Source organism: Corythoichthys intestinalis, chromosome 14, assembly GCF_030265065.1.
Source record: "Corythoichthys intestinalis isolate RoL2023-P3 chromosome 14, ASM3026506v1, whole genome shotgun sequence".
NCBI classification, from domain to species: domain Eukaryota; kingdom Metazoa; phylum Chordata; class Actinopteri; order Syngnathiformes; family Syngnathidae; genus Corythoichthys; species Corythoichthys intestinalis.
In genome coordinates, this window is record NC_080408.1 from 30405967 (window position 1) to 30421612 (window position 15646).

The 15646-nt window shown below is 36.7% G+C and overlaps 1 protein-coding gene across 2 annotated transcripts; it reads right to left on the reverse strand.

Annotated features, from left to right (window-relative positions):
• Positions 1–1120: 1120 nt before the first annotated feature.
• LOC130930284 (acyl-coenzyme A thioesterase 2, mitochondrial-like) lies at positions 1121–10240 on the reverse strand. Of its 2 annotated transcripts, none has more exons than XM_057858140.1 (5): positions 10026–10240; positions 3696–4095; positions 3418–3605; positions 2868–3238; positions 1121–2238 (listed from the first exon to the last, which is right to left on the reverse strand). In XM_057858140.1, exons 2-5 carry the CDS (start codon positions 4015–4017, stop codon positions 2001–2003), a joined length of 1119 nt encoding a protein of 372 aa, XP_057714123.1. In that variant the 5' UTR covers positions 4018–4095; positions 10026–10240; the 3' UTR covers positions 1121–2000. The 2 variants fall into 2 exon arrangements, with proteins under 2 accessions (XP_057714123.1, XP_057714122.1); XM_057858139.1 differs by having other exon boundaries at positions 3696–4168.
• Between the last annotated feature and the right edge of the window lie 5406 nt (positions 10241–15646).

Here is a 15646-nt window from a genome sequence, read left to right on the forward strand (position 1 = left end):
AACACCAGAGATACAGTAAATTAACGGATAATCAAAAACATTTTTTTCTAACATTCAGCATTAATAATAGCCACCCGTTTAGTTATTTTTTTGTGTGTGGCTCAAACTGTTTGAAATCCGTCAAGATTAATTCCAAATCAAAGAGTAGTTTAGTGGATAACATAGCTTACTTTGGTTCACTGCAACAAAGCCTGCCGGAGAAGTCCACTGCCTTGAGATGGCCGCCGGCGACTAACGCCGCTGAGTCAGACTTTTCACATATAGCTGTTATAGATATGTATATTGGGATTGGTAGCTGCGGAATGTGCGCATGGTGTACGCTATCAGGTGTATGAAGAAATACTGATTAACCTCGTTAAAAGTCGTGTTTTGTTGGTTTCTAAAGTAATAACCCGCTAGTTTGTAGAGACAAGGTTAGAAATGTGAAACAAGTGTGTCAGTTGCTGTTAGTAACTCAGGTGTTTTGTCGTATTAAATAAATCTGAGTATTACTGGGGGGAAAATAACAAAGAGTTTAATCCAGAATCTGGTATTGCATGTTACGACCGAGTAGCAAATCTGCTTACAAGTTCTAATATCAAGGTTTCAAATGCCGGCTCTAGCGTAGTGTAGTTTTCATATTTCTCCCCATGCATGCATGTTGGTTTGACTGGACGAATATCATATCAAAATCCTGCTTGCTATGCCTTTGGCTGCTGTGTTTCACGCATTTAATGTAAATATCTGCTGCCATATTATTGTATGGCTGGCTGTCCAAGTGGAGTACTTGGTGTTTGTGGTAAATCTGTGTTTCGTCGACACAATGTTATTCAACTAATTCTAAACAGCAGGAATAATGTTTAAATGGACACTATTTTGATTGCTTTCATTTTTATTATGGCGTCTTTGTTTACGTGCTTTTCACTACATGATGCGTCTCATTCTTCAATCTAGCAACAGTTGAGTCACTTCAAGTACAATGAATATATTCTTGTCACAGCTAAGTTATAAATGTAGTCATGAAAAAATGGTTCCTTGTCTAGTTATGTTATGCAGAGGCGTAGCGAGGGTCCCCGGGGCCCCAGGCAACAAGCAACATGGGGCCCTTCGAGAGTGTGAAAGTAAGGGGGACAGTTGGGACTTGGAGCAATAGCATATTTAATAAAAATCTAATAACGCCTCGGTCTCATAGAGCACTTTTTAGGACACTCAAAGTGCCCAGCTTCTACTACATTAGGACATAAAACTACAGTAACATAGTACAGTCACCGCTGTATTGCTTCCTTTTCTCTTATGCTTTTTTTTTTCCTTTCTTTTGTCGCTTCCAGAAGGATAACTTCTCTTCATTTTGGAGAGACGCCAATTTAAAAAAAAAAAAAAAAAAAAAACAATTCGCCGCTCACTCTCACTCTGAGTCACGTAAGGGAGGGGAGGGGCAGTGTAGAGCGAGTGAAGGGGCCCCTTCAGGGAACTCAGACACAAGGCTTTCACAGGCACTGTCGCACTTGTCGCTGGGACAGTGCAGTAAAGCTGCGTGTGCTAAATCTGTTGGCCCTCTGGGGGCCCCTGCTGGCTTGGGGCCCTAGGCAGTTGCATGGTTTGCCTAATGGGGCGCGACGCCTCTGTTCCCACATGCCAAAATTGTGCATGATCAGTCAGCCACACCCTATAAATTGCCCATACAAGTGACTTTGAATATGAATGTTTGTTCATCTATTCTTGGCCTGCAATTGCATTCTTCCCACATGTCAAAATTGTTCATGATCAGTCAGTCACACCCTATAAATTGCCCATAAAAGTGACTGTGATTATGAATGTTTTTTCAACTATTCTTGGCCTGCAATTGGCCGACATTGTCGCCAGACATGATAGCACGTACCTCGGCTGAGTCTGCTACTTCCCATGGTCAGCTGGGATAGGCTCAAGCACCCCACAAGCAGAAGTGGCACAGAAAATGGATGGATGTTGATAGTGCATTCAATGACTGAATATGATTTTTTGATCATTTAGCATCTTTCAGTTTACAATTTCGCTTTTGTCTCGGCGTGTTGGCAGTTTAGTCGGCTTCTCAAGAACTCCTCCATTTTCCTCCAGGCGAGCACCTCGGCACAGGCGTGAGCCCTTGGCTCGCCACCCCACTTGACGGGGATGCGCAGAAACCCGTGCAGACCGGAATGGCAGTACGGCCCATAGGGTGGCTCCAAGAGGTGTCCAGCCCGCGGGTAGCATACACTCTCTATGTTGTTATTCCCAGCTTGCCTGACAAAGTAAAGACCCGAAATTGAAGTTATAAATAAAGAATGCTGCAATCCTATGAGAAATAAGTTGTATTTTTTAGGAAGACAAAGTCTCAAGAATTATGTTGCATTAAAACCCTGGAGAGCCCACAGGTCAGTTTTGCCCAACAATGTTATAAAATATTGAGAAAAAAAAAACGTTTTGGGCAATTTCTATTATTTTCATTCATAAATCTTGATGATCTTTGATTTTCTTTCAGGTCATTTGAGAGCTGTTTCGAGGCCCCGTGTTGCCACTTGGCTGGAGATTCAAAGAGAAACATGCAATCGGCCCTATTAAATACATTTTTTCATGATTACATGCATCTTTCTATAAAATTCAAGGCTTGATAAGTTCTCAGGCCAATTCTGGTTTTAATTAACCAGTGCTATTAGGTTCATAAACTTCATAATAAATTCAAATTAACAAAATGACATTGGTTTCCAAATGTTTGCACCTGTGTTATTTGGTTTATCTTCCATTAGTCCAATGAACATAGTTTCACTTCTGAAATATTACCCTGTCCCTCAGTTTTCCGGTTTATTAAAATGTACTTTACTGATCCAAAAACTAAAATATTAAATGATATGTAAAATAAAAGAAAAAAATACCTTAGTCTGGCTGCCAGGCTCTCCATGTAGGCCCGGCTATTGTAGTTGAGGTCATCCTCAGAAGCCAGGAATAGGAAGTGTGCGTTGGCTTTCTCCACGGGGATACGGCTGCTCCTGTTCGCTTTGTCATTGGGGTCACCGGTGCCAAATTTGATAATGTTGGCACCATCCGAAGTGGGTATTATCTTGCTTGAGTCCACACTCAACGGGGAGAGGACCCTTTGGCCGCGGTAGTGTAGGGGGACTCCTATGTTGGCGCTGCAGGCATTTATCCACACCAATGCTCGCACGCCGGGCACGAAGGATGCCAGGGATAGGGCGATGTCACCCGCTTTGGATCGCCCAATCACACCCAAACCATCACTGCCCACCTTGAAACGCAGACAACTAGGCATAAAACACTTAATACCAGCACCATTATTTTCAACAGCATACAGACAAATATCAAACAGTGTAAGGGGTTTGAAATAAGGGTTTCAAATGACAATTTTAAATCGAGGTTAGTTAATTTAGGGTTAAGTAAAGGTGTCTAGACTCCTGTTATGTTCACCTTGGGGTGTTGCTGTAAAAGACGAAGAGCTTCCTCTAAATAGTCCAGCTCCATGTGCTTGACTTTGGCAGGTTTGTCATAGAAAAGCCCCACACTCAGAACTACGAAACCTTTATTGGCCAAGAGGCTGGGTCGCTTCTCCGACGCGAAAGAGGACAAATCCAGCACTCCCGGGAACAAGCCTTCACCTGAGGTAAATACACATCCAATCAGAGTCAGAGCTTTCAAATTTCTTTTGGATTCAAGGTTCAAATTAGGCTTTCAAACCTGGTCCTAACCTGGTGGTGTAAACAACACTGCGCTGCACCTCCCGAGGCTGACGACCTCCCGTGTGACGCCCTCTGCCATTAGGACCCTCTCGTTGGTAGCCTCCGCCAGAGCACCCCCCTGCTCCTCCTCCTCCATATCCACACCGTCATGCACTGAAAACCTGACCATGTGAGGAGTGACCGCCTTAGTCCAGTGGAAGTACTTGTGGGGGGCAGCTGCCCGCATCGACCATAGCAGACCCATGGGCTCAACCCCTTCATAGGTGCCACACAGGGCGGCATCCCGGCAGAGGTCCACCTCCCCGTTGCCATCTGCCCGGTAGATGGCCATCGAGCGGAAGACCACCCCTCGCTCATCGGTGGCCTGGGCCCTCAGGGTGACCACCTGACTGGACCCCAGACCGCCCACCTTCACATAGACGGGCTCGTCAAAAAGGCAGCGGGCACTCGGAAGAAGACGCAAGCAGACTTGAACCGACATCCTGGACAAAAGCAAGGAGTAAAATACTGGGGGGAGTGGGGATGTTGGGGGATTCAACTTTAGAGTGATACTTAAGGCTGTAACCAGTATGTATTGATTTGTTTTAATTTCATTACTTTAATTTTTATTAATATTGAAATAATCTATGTATACATTTATAAATATGAATAAAAAAAAACAATTTGGCCAAGTTTCAAAATTGTCCTTTATGCATATGCAGGGGTGAAAGTGGCTACAATTTCTTACCGGAACTCCCCGACGTGAAGGTCACAACAGAGCCAGAAATTTTGTTTATTTATTTATTTGTTTTCATTTTGGGGGGAAGGGGGGGTCAAACCTCTTTAAACTAGTGAAATGCAAAGAAAACTGTTTTAGCACGGTTATTGCTATAACACATACAAAAACTGATTTTTATTCAAAATTATATTTTTCCAATGATTTTCAAAATAAAAGTCAACAAAAACAGCAATAACCCCAACCAACCTCCATCGCCTAATTTTTATTTTCCGTCATTTCCTCACATACTAAATGCCAAATCTCAATTTTAACTACTTAAGAACATAGGATGTGTATTAAAATTGAAGTTAATATAAACATTTACTTTTGCTTTTTTTTTCTTAATAGTAAAGATATAAGTAACATACATTCAGAAAAATAAGTACAAATGACTTATATTATGCAGAATGAAAAGGAATATATTTTGAAGATTGCGCAAACATTGACTTTTTTAAATCATAAGGAAATGAATAAGTAGCCTAACATAAATGAACAAATATAAGTCCAAAGTGCACACTGACAGCTAATATTTTCTGAACCTCCCCATCAGAGCAAATAAAACTAAATATGATAAATAAGCCTCCTTAACTCTTTCCTTGCTCTTAAAGATTTCACCGATTTCTGTTGCATTGCCCTTTTTTTGTCGCATCCATTCAACAAACTTTTTTTTTTTTTTTTTTTTGCTGTTCCAAAAAACATGCACATTTGAACCAAACAGGCCTAACTATCTGTGCTGATCACATGTCAGTATGTCAGCCAATTGATTGGATAAATGAGTCCAAGTGTTTTGCTTTGCTGCATGCATTCGCATTGACATGACTCATCATCGTCAGACTCAGAAAACTGCAGCAGCTGGGGAAACCTCCATGCCGTCCGTGGAATAAAATAAATAATAAATATCGATGGAAATGGATTACGCTACACAAGCACTTGATTGTGCTTGTTGTTAACACTTGTGTATGTAAATCTGATGTTGGTAGAATGTTTAATTCTTGGAGATGAAATGCATGCGTGGCAGATTAGCTTTTTTTTTTTTTACATAGCGTTATGGCAGTTGCCGTCATATTTTTGGAATCAAAGCACCGTACACCGGAACAGCATTCTGGCACTAAATCTTATACCGGAACTGCGTTCCAGCCCTGAATCTTATACCGGAACTGCGTTCCTGACCGTTCTGGCCCACTTTCACCCCTGTGCATATGTGATACATCATTGGAAAGCTTAAAATTTTCTGGGGGAAGAAAAATTTTAAACAGGAGGGCATTTAAAATAAATAAATAAATAAATGTAAACCCCTTAAACTTAACTCGAGGTGAGAGCATGAAAGAGCATTCTAGTAATTAAAGACACCATGATTTTAACGAGATATAATCGCGTACTTACCTTGTTTTAATCCAAAAACTCTGTGTAGCATGTCTCACCGAGTGTGAAGACACAGCTGTTTTTTTTCATTGTGACTTATGTTATGTACTCATATTTATATATTCACTTGTATGCATTATATAGCCATTTATTCTTAGTAAAAGCAATCATGCATTCACATTTTGGTTAGTTTAAACATTTACCATTTGGTGTCATAAGAGTAAGCTCACTTATCTCAATCTCTTGAAGAACACAAAAGTGTCACATGATCCCCCTAGGTCTACTCAAGTGTTTGTTAATCAAATCAGGGGAAGTCACAAGACAACCCCCAGAACCGTTCCTTGTTGACCAATGGTTTGATTGATTAACGTAAACGTCCACGAGATTGTAAAACGTGAGGTGTATATTGGAGTCAGATTCTGAAATGTCTGAGCCGCATTCACTAAAACTTTGTGTTGTGTGATGTGTTTGTGACGTGTTAATTGTTTGAACGCACCATGAGACTCTCGGTATTTGTGTGTCTACTCCGTTTTTATTAAAGCTTCCATAAGAGGAAACGAATGCGCAGCGTTGTGGGTACGGGGTCTAGAGTCAACGCCAACACGTAATTTGTTTAAATGTTTAAAATATGCAAGTGAATAATTTTATAAAGTCGTTTTTTTTTTTTTAAACTAAATATTAGACATCAATTAATGATTCTGAGCTAAAAAATATAAACATTTCGAATAATAAATATAATTACGTACCTTCTTTTGATGGCTGGGTTGAAACAAAAGCGGTCGCGCGGTGTCTGTAAACGGGGGGCTCCAGGGTAAATTGGACAAATTAAAAAGAGTTTGGGGGGGCTTAATGCGCCATGAAACTGCTATGGCAGCATATAGACATATTGACACATATCTATCAAACACAACAGTTCTTTTGGCCCAAAATACAGCAGTTTATTTTAAAGAGGGGTGCAAGAGCAGAAACTGCTTTTTCAGCCTCATCTGTGTTTTCCGCCATATACAAAATACAATCATAATTAACAACTTTTAAATAACTGTCCACTGCAGTGACCACTGTTCCCAACGAGCCATTTTGACCGTCTCCCACCATGAGCCACAAGTTCTTTGACATCTAAGATCTATATTGAATAAAGGGAACTGTAGCCAAGAATACAACTTTTTTGATTTATGTATAGTTTGTCTATTGTTAAACAAAATAGTTTAGGTTTAGAGTATCTTAAGGTACCTTTTCATTTCTTTTTATTTGTATTTAAACAGCACCGTCATCTTCAAATTTAGAATTACATTTGAAAAAAATTACATTGAAATTTAAATTAAGATCAAATACCTTTACATACAAAGTTAATATGTTCCAGGACCTTGTTTGTAAGTCGAAATGGTCGAATGTCGAGCAGGATTTTTCCATAACAACACATTGTAATTCCTTTAATCCTTTCCACGGCCCGCAAACTTACACTGAATCTCTAATAAATACTGCTGATACTATTACAAATGGCAATTACACATAGCAAATCAAATGAATTATAAATAAATTTTGGAACAACAATAATAATAATAATAATTCCTGTAATAATTTAACGAATCAGGTTCTAATGTGGCGGATGTGTTTCGTGTGCTGTACCCGAACACACCGCGTGGTTGACATGACAATGAGAAAGAGAGTGCGGTAGAGATTTTACTTTCTCTTTTAATGTCTTGTTGTTGGTGGTGTCAACTGCGCTGGACAATATGCGTCTTGTGTTGCACAAGTTCTGAGATAAATGATTAAAAACCTGACGAAGCCGGCGATTTCTCTGGCGATGTTACCACAATAATATTAGTCACCTTAACTTATAAAGACTGGCGAATGGAGGTGGGAGGAGGACCGTCGAGATCGTAGACATTCTACGGCCGTATTGTCGAGGCAGTTCACGGACGCGCACAGCACGCTAATAATATATATATATATTTTTTTTTTATCATTTCCATCTTCATTTCAATGGTAAGCGTCACCAATTTTTTTTCCCACGACTTGCACTAACCTTCTTGGAATCCATGTTGATTTCTCTCATATGAAAATCCGCTGTGCGTCCGTCTAGCGGGAAAACAGAAACTTCGGCGCAGTCATTAATTGTCCATTTCAAGCATGTCGTTAGCATACGCCGAGTTTAAGGGGGGGCCAGGGAGGACAGACACCGGTGGCCGAAAAGTGTCATTGCATGTAATTGATTGTCCTATACTGGACTGTCTCAGGAAATTAGAATACACAATATTCTAATTTTTTGAGACAGTCCTGTGTATATATACAGGACTGTCTCAGGAAATTAGAATACACAATATTCTAATTTCCTGACTGTCTCAGGAAATTAGAATACACAATATTCTAATTTCCTGACTGTCTCAGGAAATTAGAATATTGTGTATTCTAATTTCCTGAGACAGTCCTGTATATATACACAGGACTGTCTCAAAAAATTAGAATATTGTGTATTCTAATTTCCTGAGACAGTCCAGTATATTTTAAAATTTAGTTTTCCAGTAAAATATAGTCTATAAAAGTTGTAAAGCATTAAAATAAACAACAAAAATTAATGAAATGAACAAAAAAAGATATTTTTTATGATGGGCCGAGGACTGAAGAGGCAGAATGGATAATTTTATACGTAATTTTTTCAAACCCAAGCTTTCAAAAGCGACAACAACTATTGAGCAAGAACCAAGGATTGAAAATGTGGACCATGAAACACCAGAGAAAACAACCAAAATGGGGAGCGGAGTTTTAATTTGCCCCACTAAAGACGCAAATTGTAAAACAGAGCAACCACAGGTGTCTTGCCAATGTAGTTACTCCTGTCAAAAATTGTATCCCCTGGCCGTGGGGAAGCACACACACGCATTAGTTATGAGTTACGTCGACTTAAACAATTAATTGAAGCCAGAAAACAACCACACATATATTTTGGACATCGACGTCTAAACTCCATACAGGACTTGAATTATAGTAATAACAGTTATAGGTCATCCTACGAGTAAAACAGTAAAACACTGCCTTTTTTTACGTTCAGTACGTATGCTACGTTATACGACATGAAAAAAAAAATTGGGGGGTGGATAGGCCATGTTTTAAAACCTCGTAGATAACTAAATCACCAAAACACAGAAATCAAGCAAATCAGTGCTGCGCAGTGGCTCCGCCTAGGGGATACAATTTTTGACGGGAGTAACTACATTGGCACGACACCGGCGGGCGTACCATATTAAATGGATGACAATCTTAGTATAGCTGTCCTAAGCAGCCTGATTTAGAATTCCCTTCAAGAATGATGGGAAACAAAATAAAGCTCATTTTCAACTTATTATTATAATTATTCTTGTAAATTAATTTTATAGCTGACACTGCGTTTTGAGGTCATCAACATGTTGTGCCACCCCAGCCCCAAAAGTCAAACTCCGCCTATGGTGGTCAGATGTACAAACAAATGGCGAGTCAAAATTTACGTCGGATGTCGAATAGATCATGTGTCGATGCGATTGTGTGTCGAGGTACCATTGTACTTGTTAACCCATTGGTCAATAGACTTCCAATCCATTTGAAGTGGGAGGGCTGACAGAGAATGAACCACCCTTCCAGTTCAAATGAATTGGACGTCCACCAGTGATTTAGTAATTGAAATTCACAGCAGAAGGATGATTCGACACGCATCGTCAATTGCACTGAAAGAGTTAACTTCCAAAGTCACAAAGAGCCACTTCAGAGGGATAAAAGAGCCACATGCTCTGGAGCCAAAGGTTGCAGACCCCTGCAGTAGTGTTATCAAAAAGGCAGGGTACACAGTGATAATCCAGAGGCCCTACCCCAAAATAAAATGTAATGTTTTAAACTTTGTCCTGATTAACATACGTCCCGACTGTAAAGCTCAACATTATGATTGCTTCGGATGAATCGGTGATAATTTTCACCTGTTTAAATTAATAAATACACGAGAAAAAGGTGCACTCTTATAAAGAAATCCAGCATACACTGGTTTATGCATATGCAAAACCAGCAGGGATTTCAGACACAGCCAACACTGAGTTGCATTCAAGGGCAAAGCAGTCAACCTGTGGAATTTTTACCCGCAACTAAAACAGTGTCTTCTGTCAATTTTATTGAGCTAAATAGTGTTGTACCAGCCGGTTCTACTAAGACATTAAAAGTATGTTCAAAAACACAAACTTTAAAGAAAGAAAACTTACCTCGAAGGGCGAGAGTTGGATCACTTTTGTCCGTTTTGAAAGCGTTTAATCCTCTCTCGAAAATACGTCCTTAAAGCTCATAAGTGTCGCTGTTAATTATAGTCCATTTCATATGTAAAATTAAATCGTGTGAGATTTGACGGGCAAATTCAGTTCGGTTCAAGTTGGAACGGATAGGTGTCTCCTATTTCCAAACTCGGTTGATGGATCCCAGCCACGCCTGCGCAACCAAAACTTTAAAACACCGCAAAAACCTGAAACTGACATTTCTATTACTTTCCTTAAACACAATGTTTATCTGATTGTTAAAGCAATAATCTGGTACTGGATGAAGTCCAATTGCAAAGAAATATCAAATATTTATTGCGTTCGCATGAACTGCCAATCATTTTAACGTCCTTTTTTTTCTCCGTCCTTTTTTTTTTTTTTTTTTAACTTTATTAACAACAAATACAAATATACAAACAGGACGAACAATTCACATACAATCAACACATTTAGAACAAATAGAAAAATGATAATAATAAATAAAATGGTCAGGGTTATTTTAAACACAAGCTGTATGGTTTGCACAGTCTCTTGGTCCTTATAGCTTTTGGGGTCCAAAGATAAACTTAAATCGTCCAAATATATCAAGAAAACATTTTTCCAAAACATGAACATTTGGTCTTTGATATAGCCTACATACTTTACACAGTGAATGTGAAATTTTGTCAAAATTAAGATTTATAACATATCTTTTATCTATTTCTAGTTTTTCAATGTTAGATAGGCCAAACAAAATATATCCAAAAACTAATTTCAATGAGGGCTCAACTTTGAAATTGATAAAACTGTTCAAGTCAACCCAAATATGTGACAGCATGTACATTCCCAAAAGAAATGGGAGACAGTTTCCCCTGCATTTGCACAAAAAGAACATATCAATATTAATTTTAAATTTGACCATTGTTGTTTTTACGGGATAACACCTTTGAAGTATTTTGAATGTGATCTCTTTTAACTTTATTTCTCAATAGGTATTTTCTAAGCAAAAGCCAAGTATGTTTCCATTCAATATTTTCAATAAATTATTCCAACAATGAATTGCAGCAGGTTTGGAAACCATCTCCCTTTGAAGAAAACCTCTCAAACAATTGTTTGAGGCTTCAGAGCTTAATGATGCACATTTATGACCAATGAACAGGGACGTTGGATCAAAGATTGGAATGTCACAATTTCCACCTTTCGATGAATATTGTAATAATCTTCGAGAGCCCTCTGGAATAGCATCAAACACAATAGAATATTCACGAGGTGTAACAACAATACTATAAGCACAACACAATTTTTTATATGTAAAAAAAAAAAAAATACCTTCATCATTCAAAAATTGACTAAGAAAATGTTATTCTTGACCCATCTTTCAATACATAAAGATTTGTTTCAATATTGTATAGCTTGATTGTTCCAAATGTAATATCTATATGGTGCAAAATTGTGTTTATATATCATTGACCATGACATTAGAAGTTTAGTGTGGAATTTGGCTATATTAATGGGTAACTTAGAAATGTTGTAATTACACCTCAACAAAAATTCCAGACCTCCTACAGATTTAAAAATATGTGTAGTGATGAAATTCCATATTGAGTTGGGATTTTTCAAATATAATTTAATCCATTTAAATTTAAACGGTGGATTTAAAGAAGTAATGTCCAAACGTTAAAGCCTCCATAACATTCTTTTTTATGTATTTTGTTTTTTCCAACTGAAATTGAATAAAATTCTGTCTGTTTTAATACAAATATCTCTTGAAACATCAAGCACCATCGCTGCATATATCAATCTGGAAATAACTTCGACTTTAGAGACTAATGATCATAAACCTCTCTGTCGCATCATCTCTTTTGGACTGTACTAATTAGGGGATCAAAATTTTCTGTCAAAATTGCCCTTTGGTCTTTTTCAATTATAATACCCAAATATTTGACTTTATGTTTTCCAGTGATCCCAAATACGTTCTCATCACAGCATTCTTTAACTGGTAGATGTTCACATTTTGCTATGTTCAATTTAAGACCAGAAGTTTTAGAAAATACATTTATACTGTCAATTGCTTGGTGAATTTGGAATTTATCCTTTAAAAATAGTGTAGTATTATCTGAAAGTTGAGAGATTGTTAAATTTCAATTTGCGTTATCAATGCCTTCTACATTACCATTTCTAAAGTGGATGGATAATATCTGCATAGGAAGAAGAAAAAGAAATGCTAAAATGCCTTGATTGATGTAAGACCTTGTAGTAGTGCCAAATGGAAGTTTAATGGAACGGTTTTAATAGATTTCTTAAAATACTCCCCAAAACCAAAAACATCCAAAACTTTAAACATAAATTGATGTTCAATAGAATCAAATGCTTTGTAAAAATCTAAGAAAAGAATGAAACTTTCTTCTTAAATCAAATCAGAATAATCTAAGATATCTAGAACAAATCTTATACTGTTTGTTATGTGTCTGCCAGTCACAAAACGAGACTGTTTCCTCAATTTTATCATTGCGTGTCAACTAATAATTTTTTTTTTAGCTAAAACATATTGCTAAGATTTTGGAATCATTATTAAGAAGTGATATTGGACTCCAATTGTCTAACAATAAAGTATCTTTTTGTGGTTTAGGAAGGAGAGTAATCAAACCCCGAGTTAAAGACAAGGGGAGCTTCCCGCTTTCAATACTTTCTACAAATACTTCATATAAAAATGGAACCAATTCTTGAGAAAACGTTTTGAAGAACTCTCCCGATACACCATCTGTTCCGGGACTTTTGTTAGATTTTAATTTTTTTCACCGTAACTTTTTTTTGGGGGGGGGGATTAACAGGATACCAATGAACAATCAACAATACAAACAAAAAAGCAAAACACTACAAACACAAATATGCCAGTGGGTATAAACATACCACGCAATGTACATCAGAAATAAAAAATGCTGTAATCAATTACTCACATAAAAGTTGTAATTTTTCACAAATAAAAATTGTTTTTTTCGGCTTTCAAAATTCTTTGAAAGGAAGGTAACAGCTTCTTAAATTTACATTTGTGGAGGTAGAATTTTGATAACAAAATGATTAATAATAAAAACATTCTTCATCTTGAGATTCTATAGAAACAAAAATTGCTATTTTCCCATTTGAGTTCAAAGTCCACCTGTCGATTCCTGCTGATGAAATTGCTAAATTCTTTCCAAAATTTATTGGAAAAAGAACAGGTCTAAAAAAGGTGCTGAACTGTCTCTGGATGATTTCCACAGAATGAACAGTTTGTATCAATGTCCCGCTTAAATTTTTTCATGTAATGGTTTGCAGGATTAGAATCTATGGATGATTTTGAAAGAAATTTCTTTGACCTTATTTGTCAACAGAAACATGTTGGGGATAGTCCATACCTTAGACCAAATTATATCTCCAACAAATTGATTCCAAAAAGACTTAACATATGTTGTGGATCTTAGTTCATTCTGAAATAGAGAACGAACAGATCTACCGTATTTGAATTTTTGTTATTTAGCAAATATAATTCCTCCACACTTGAATTTAGTATATTTAGAGGAGATACACTTTGTAATTGCATAATGATACCTGAAGGAATTGCATCATATACAATGGCATATTGCTGAGGTCTAACTAGGAACTGAAAATAATCCAAAAACTCTGCGAAAGACCTAATTTGCCCTTTGCCATTAAAAAGTTGAGACACAAAAAAGATTTTCTTCTGCATCCAATTGTCCAAGAATAAAGTTTTGTTTTTATAAAGAATTGTTCTGTTATTCCAGATTATGGTGTATGTAGTGAAAAGTTATGTTTTAAATCATGGATCATGCTAATAAGACTTGTTTGTGAAACAGAGACCTTTCCTGCCAATTGGTCGACATCATAGTTGCAACTCAGAATAAAGTTCAGGCCACCATAGTTAGAAAAAATAAAATGAGGGATGGAATTCCAAATTGAAAGTGGCTTTTTAAGGAAGCGTTTGGCCCATTATACTTTGAAGGAGCAGTTCAAACTAGAAAAATCAATGGCATTCAGTCCTCCCTGTTCGTAAGTTGTAGTGAGTTCGGTTCTTCCAAATGAACTCAAATAGTATTCGGTCAACATCCTTACATGTTTTAGAATCTACATGAAGAGAATAAGAAGTTTAAATCAGCCTGGATAACCCTTCTGCCTTGGAGAGTAGGATACATCCTCTTAATGATGAGTTTCTTTGAAGCCACTGGTTTAATTTGGTTTGGTTTTTTTTTTAATGATCGTGACAAAATTAGAAGAAGGTCTTAGCTTGGAATCCTTAAAAATGAAGATACCCAAATAATGCACTTCTTTTAGAACTCTGATGCCACAAATATTTAAAGCGTCACATTCTTTAATTGGGAGAAGCTGACATTTATTTAGGTTCAACGTTAAACCAGAAGCTTCAGAAAAACTGTTCATGCATTGCAAACATAAGCGGATTTTAAGGGGGGGGGGGGCCCTGGTGTCTGAAAAGTGTCATTGCATGTAACTGTCTTTCCTATATATAAAAAAAAGTTGTAAAACAATAAAACTGCAACAAAAATGAATAAAATGAACAAAAAAATATAGTTTTATAATGGGTCAAAATTATTTCTCGAAAAGATCATGTGACTAGCAACTTAGACGGTCATTTGCTTTTGCTTTACATAAAAAATAAAATAAAATTTTTTTAAATTAGGGGAGGGCAATTTTATTTTTGAAATAATTTTTTTTTCTTTGATTGAAGCAACTTTTTGGGGGGATTAAATGATTTAGACACAAATTCCCTACCCATAATATGGCCCAAACACAAAAAGGATTTCTTCAATCAAAGACAACTTTTTCAATGAAAAATGAAGTGTTCAAATGCAAATTTTTCAATCTCAAATATTTTTTCGCATTCAAAAACTTTTTTTTATTATTGAAATTTTTCTTTTTTGATCGAAGCAGCTATTTTTTTGATTGAATAACAAAGACAAAAATGTCCTAGCCAAAATGTGGCACAAATCACAGATCAACATTACTTCAAACAAAAAAGTGCATCACATGCATTTTTGGGGAGAGTTTTTTGAGTTTCAAATTTATTTTTGCATTCAAACACATTTTTTTTTTTTTTAATTTATTGAAGCGCCTTTTTTGGGGTTGAAAATATATATTTTGATTGAAGCAACTTTTTTTGATTGAATATTAAAGACACAAATGTACCTCCATAGTGGCCATTATTCTTGCTTCATACTTTTATGCCATTGGCGTAATCAGCTGCCGCTCAAACACACCGGAACTAGTTGAATCTTTGTGTCAAAATGATTCAATCGTAAAAAGAGTGCCTTCAAAACTTTTTCCACTTCCAAAAAAAAAAAGTGTTCAAAACTTTTTCCACTTTGAAAAAAAAAAAAAAGTTTAAAACTTTTTGCTTTTCAAATAAAAAAAAAATAAAAAATTTCAAATACAAAAATATATTTTCAAAAAATATATATTTTTTCAAATGATTTTTTTCTTTAATTTAAAATATTTTTTTGATTAAAGCAACTTTTATTGCGATTGAATGATTTAGACACAAATGTCCTACCCCCAATATGGTTCAAACACAAAAAGGATTG